The sequence below is a fragment of the Chiloscyllium plagiosum genome, chromosome 50 (genome assembly GCF_004010195.1).
Source record: "Chiloscyllium plagiosum isolate BGI_BamShark_2017 chromosome 50, ASM401019v2, whole genome shotgun sequence".
NCBI classification, from domain to species: domain Eukaryota; kingdom Metazoa; phylum Chordata; class Chondrichthyes; order Orectolobiformes; family Hemiscylliidae; genus Chiloscyllium; species Chiloscyllium plagiosum.
In genome coordinates this window covers 1,164,369-1,170,452 of record NC_057759.1, presented here as the reverse complement: position 1 = coordinate 1,170,452, position 6,084 = coordinate 1,164,369, and the positions used below count along the sequence as shown (strand labels likewise).

At 43.5% G+C, this 6,084-nt stretch overlaps 2 protein-coding genes across 2 annotated transcripts; both read left to right on the top strand.

The window, feature by feature from the left end:
- The first annotated feature begins 55 nt into the window (after positions 1-55).
- LOC122544602 (late histone H2B.L4-like) lies at positions 56-940 on the top strand. The gene has a single exon (XM_043683921.1). The coding sequence runs from the start codon at positions 77-79 to the stop codon at positions 452-454; it is 378 nt and encodes a 125-aa protein (XP_043539856.1). The 5' UTR covers positions 56-76; the 3' UTR covers positions 455-940.
- Positions 941-1,507: 567 nt separating this feature from the next.
- LOC122544552 (histone H2A-like) lies at positions 1,508-2,010 on the top strand. Its single transcript, XM_043683867.1, has one exon. The coding sequence runs from the start codon at positions 1,523-1,525 to the stop codon at positions 1,961-1,963; it is 441 nt and encodes a 146-aa protein (XP_043539802.1). The 5' UTR covers positions 1,508-1,522; the 3' UTR covers positions 1,964-2,010.
- The last annotated feature ends 4,074 nt before the right edge of the window (positions 2,011-6,084 follow it).

Below are 6,084 nucleotides of genomic sequence, written 5' to 3'. Positions count from 1 at the left end.
GATGACGCCGTCAGTCTATAACGTGCGAGCTCCGAGTCCGCTTTCCCTTATTCTGTATCTGAGAGTGAGCGGCGCTATGGCTGAGGAAAAGAAGGGTCAAGTTGCCAAGAAGGGCGCGAAGAAAGCGGTGAAGAGGGCGCCAGCGAAGGGCGGCAAGAAGAGGAGGCGGTCCAGGAAAGAAAGTTACGCCATCTACATCTACAAAGTGATGAAGCAGGTTCACCCCGACACCGGCATCTCCTCCAAGGCCATGAACATCATGAACTCGTTCGTCAAAGATATTTTCGAGCGCATCGCGGGGGAGGCTTCCCGCCTGGCCCATTACAACAAGCGCAGCACCATCAGCTCCCGGGAGATCCAGACCGCCGTGCGGCTGCTGCTGCCCGGGGAGCTGGCCAAGCACGCCGTGTCGGAGGGCACAAAGGCGGTGACCAAGTACACCAGCTCCAAGTGAGGGACCGCATTGCACTGAAACAAACACACATCCACAACCCAAAGGCTCTTTTAAGAGCCACCTACAATTTCTCTGAAATAGCTGGACAATTATGTTTCTGGGTTTGTACCATTAATGTCTCTGCGAGGTTTGTATGTTGTAAATGTTCTATAAAGTGACAGCTGACCCGGTGCGCGCCTTACTCTCAGATGTGATCATGTATATCCTGTGGTCCCTGCCTGGGGAGAGAGATCATCATAAACGCCACTGAGTCATTTTTCAGCTGATTTTATGTGTCCGTGTTCCTCTGTTATTCGATCACTTCAGGAGTTACTAGCCCCGATGGGGCACGAACCCTGAGTTTCACCCCCAGAAAACGAAGTGCCCCGAGTACCGACTAGCAAAATAAACAGGTTCCCTTGGAGTGCGATTTTACTTTGTTTACTTTTCATTTCCAAATCTCCGCACTGGTATTGTCAGGTTGCAGCGCCGGGCAAAATGCACCGAAACAAAACTAGAACAGCTGCTGAAGTGGCAGAGTAAATGTGGAGTTTTTATCGATCTATGATCGTGTGCAATAGGGAAGGAAACTTAAAAATATTCTCGAACGATCGTGTTCACTATTAATGCACTGACTCGGGAGAACGCAATCATGTTTTATCAGTATACCGGGGTGCTGTTGAAATGTGAAATAAATGATTAGTTGCAGAGTGCAGGGTTTGGCGCCTTTTTTGTTTCCGCTTGTGTTTAATGTTCAGAAGATTCCATTCAGGATCAGAAATGGGAAGATTCCAGGAGGCGAGGTAAAGGGTACACTTTTAACGTAGAAGTAAATTAAATCTATTATTCGTGTATTCTTGTGTGTTTAAACTCTACTTTTCGGTACATGTTGGCGGGCTTTTCAAGTTGTAAAAATGTGGTTGATGATTTGGCGCCAGTACTTTCCGCCTTCCTCCCCGTGCCCTCTCCGGATTGGGGAATGAGGCAGATATCTGATTGGTCCCATTGTACAGCCCCTCCTAATGCTGTTTCAATTCCCAATCAGAAATGGCCGCCCCACCATTCCTCCCGAAGGTATAAGAGGCCGCAATGTGGGCGGAGTGCAGTATTCTCTGTGAAAGTGCTTGTGAGATTGTGACTATGTCCGGAAGAGGAAAGGGCGGTGGGAAAGCTCGCGCCAAGGCGAAGTCTCGGTCGTCCCGGGCTGGCCTGCAGTTCCCGGTGGGCCGTGTTCACAGGCTCCTGAGAAAGGGTAACTATGCTGAGCGTGTGGGTGCCGGAGCGCCGGTCTATCTGGCTGCGGTGCTGGAGTATCTGACGGCTGAAATCCTGGAGCTGGCCGGCAACGCGGCCCGGGACAACAAGAAGACCCGCATCATCCCCAGGCACCTGCAGCTGGCCGTGCGCAACGACGAGGAGCTCAACAAGCTGCTGGGAGGGGTGACCATCGCTCAGGGCGGGGTGCTGCCTAATATCCAGGCCGTGCTGTTGCCCAAGAAAACCGCCGCTGCTGGATCTGCTAAAAAGTGAAGAGAGTATTCTTGAATCTGTCAACCCAAAGGCTCTTTTAAGAGCCACTCACAGCATCTGTGAAAGGAGCTGAACACTCCCGTCTGTCGGATTGAATTACCTCCCTTTAATTGATATCGGTTTCAGTCCCTGCCTTATTCGATACTGTACTGTCATTGTGTGTGATCTGATATGAAACCTTTCCTCATGGCCGTTTACCGTTTGATCCGTAGCACATTGAACGTGAAACGTTTATCATGTAATATTGATACAATACAATCTTAACAGTGCTCGGAGTATATTATTTTTATTGCTTGTCGATGTCTGTGGTCCCGTGTCTTATAATTATCATCGTATAAATGAATCACCCTGTACTCCTTGCTCACAGGCAGTTTCACGTTATCTTGAACAGCATTTGGGAAGAGCTGAATTGCTCCAGTGCCGCGCGTAAGTGGTCGCTGACCCTCGGTGTTTTATTCTCGGATGAGTTCCTGTGTAGGGTCCTTTCCCTGGCCGTAGACAGGGAGGCAACAGTCATTTTTCAGCTGCTTCGAGTTGGTCAAGTTGCTGTTTCATACTGGACCAGTTCGGGAGCTACCCGTCCCTGGGGGGTATGACCCTGATTTTCATCTCTGGCAAACAGAAGAAGTGAGTCAACATTAGAATGGTGCTGGAAAAGCGCAGCAGGAAAGGCTTTTGCCCAAAATATCGATTTTCCTGCTTCTCGTATGCTGCCTGAACTGCTGTACTTTTGAAGCACCACTCTAATCTCCAGCATCTGCAATACCCATCTCTGCCAAACAGAAGTGCCCTATCTTTGGATAGATTCATTTTACAGTTAAATTTCCATACACCGATGCTGTTGCTTGATTGCACAGTGCTCTGAATGAGACTTTCTGCTGTCGTTTAGAAGCTTTCAAAATGAACTGAGATCAAACCAGGACAGTTGCCTCACTGCAAGGGTCAGTCAAAAAGCACAGAAACAGATCCTTCTGTCCAACCAGTCCATACCCAATATAATCTCAAACTAGTCAAGTCCTACCTGCCTGTTCTTGGCCTATGACCCTCCAAAATCTTAACAATGATATACTTATCTAAATGCCTTTTCAATGTTGTGACTGTGTCCATATGCATCACCCCCTTTCGAAGTTAATGCCACACAATCTATACTGTTTTAAAAAAAAAACTTAAAATCTTTTTCCTTTTACCTGAAAAATGTGTCTCATAGTCTTGAAGTCTCTTACCATAGAAAAAGATACCTACCATTCCCCCAACCTTTAACTCTCATGGTTGTCAAAACTCTATCACCCATCAAGATCTGAGGCTCCAGAGAACAGAAGTCCTAGCCTATTCTTACAACAGAATCTTCCATTCCCATCAACATCCTAGTAAATCTTCACTGAACCCTTTCCAGCTCAATAGCATACTTATGATAACAGGGTCACCAGAACGTGATACAGTAATCCAGATTAGGACTCATCAACATCCTATGCAACCTCAATGCACCCTTCCAACTCCTGTACTCCAAGGTCTGAGCAATGAAGGCAAGCATGCTAGATGTTTTCTTCACCACCTTGTCTACATGTGAAGCAAACTTCAAAAATATGCAGCTGGCCAACTAGGTCTCTCTGTTCAACAGCACTACCCAAGGCCCTTCTTGTAATTGTATAAGTCCTACCCTTGTTTGTTTTATAAATATACAATGCCTCTATAACTCCATCTGCCATTCCTCACACCATTGACTGATTTAATCAAACTTTGTTTCTAATCTGAGATACCCTTCACTGTCCACTATAACCACCAATTTTGATGACATCTGCAAAATTACTTATCAAACCTCTCATCTAAATCATTTACATAAAAAACAAACAAAAGTGGACCCAGCACTGATTGGGGTGGAACATCATTGGTAACTTGCATCCAGTCTAATAAGCAACTGTCCACCTCCTCTCCATCTCCTGCTGTTATGCCAATTGTATATTCAAATGGCATGCTCAACCTGAATCCCATGTAATCTAACCTTGCTATTTAGTCTACCATGCAGAAACTTGTAAAAGGTTTTACCAAACTTCAAGTCAATAATGTTTACCAACGAGCCCTCAATCTTCTTGGATACTCCCTCAAAAATCTCAATCAACTTTGGGAAATATAATTTCCTTCTACAAAACAATCCTGACAATTCCTAATTATTCCTTGCCCTCTCCTACCACTCTTCCCCAAACTGTACGTTTGAATCCTATCTTTCAGAATCACCTCCAACAATATACCCATGACACAAGTCAGACTCACAGGTCTATACTTCCCAGGCTTCTCCTTACATCCCTTCTTAAAATAACGGCAAAATATTACCCAATATCCGATCATCCAGCATCTCACCATAGTTACAGATGATACAAATATTTCTGCAAGGGGCACCACAATATCCTCCTCAACTTCCCACAATGTCCTGGGATACACTCGATCAGGTCTCTGAGATTATTCAACTTTGTTTTCAAAGACCTCCAGCATTTCCTCTTCTGTAATGTGAACTCTCTTCAAAACATCAATATTTATTTTCCTGAGTTTGCCTGCTTCCTAGTAAAAACTAATGTGAAAATTCATTTTATGCCTCACATCTTCTGAAATTCAAACAGAACTGCAGAGGTGAACTGGATCTGCTGGTAACAAAATGGCCCATGTCTGCTCCCACAAAATGGCTGACAAATGTCTACCCTCAGTACATTGTCATGAATGGCTGTGAGTAATCTATTTTGTTCTTGGCAAATCAGGGTACTTCTGAACAATTACTAACTTTCACACATAGGCAAAAATGTTTTGGTTCCATGTATCTACGCTGGAAGTCTTTGAAAACAACCTAAGCCTAACTAACCAGAACAGAAAGCATTCTTACAAATCTTATAGCAACTAGTTAAAACTAAATGTCTTTGGTATTTTTAACACATAATTAGGACAATGGGAAATATAAGAGGAAAAACAGAATTTCATAAAGAAAGCACATGAGATACAATGAATCAACCTGACTCTCAGACAAAGCCAGCCTGAGAGGCCTGAAGGAGTCTAGCAATTATCTTTGGAATGTGAAAGAGGAGGATGCATAGAAAGATCCAAGGATGAGTGATTTTAGTGTCTGTTCAATGCCATTAGGTCATGGGAAGCTGAGGCCTGTTAAAGGAATGCCTGTCATTGATTCGGTGTCTTATAGAATTGGGTTTACGAAGTATGAGGGAGGATCAAAGTGATCAAGTTGTATGCGAATGTTAAAAGCAAATTTTTAAAAATACTGCTTTGTTATAATTTGAGTGTGTCATAATCTCCCTTTCAGGGCTGGCCTCTGGAGAGAATCCTTTGCCCCTGCTTTAACTGAGTTCTGCCTGTCTGCTGTGTTTGCATTCCCTTTCAGGGGAAAACGCTCTGACAACAACAACTACCTCTTTGATCTTTAAGGTGCCTTACTCTCGTTCTCTCCCTCATTGTTAACTTGTTTTGAATAATCTTGTAGAATCTCATTGAATTATGCTTAAATTTATCTGCCAAGACTATCTGGTACCCCCCTCTTTGATTTTCTAATCTCCCTCAAGAATGCCCTTACTATTTGCATAGTGTTCAAAAGATGCTTTTCACCCCAGTTGTCTATGTCTAATTTATGATTTATTTGTACTTGCAAATAAAACATTGATTTTGTTGCTCCTCTGATGCTGTGCTTTTCCAGTTTATTTTTATCAACTCTGACTGTCTTTACTAAAAACCTTACATTTATTCACATTACATTGCTTTTGCCCATTGACTTCTCCTCAGCACAATCACAATGCATTTTCTTTTACAGCTCACCATCCGACCTAGTTTTATGTCATCTGTCAATCTGGAGATGGTACATTTAGTTTCCTCTTCTAAATCATTGTGACTATATTGTGAAGAGTAGGATTCTAACCATGACTCAGAGTCACTGCCTGCCATTGAAAAATGATCCATTTATTCCCTCTACGTGTTTTCTTTCAGCCAACCAGTTTTTAAAATCCATCTCAACACCATGTTCTTTATTTTATTTTACGTGAGATTTTGTCAAAAGAAACATCCAAATGATGCCATCTGCTTATCATCTCTACTCCAGTAGATTTGCCAAGCTGAGAACATAGAACATTATG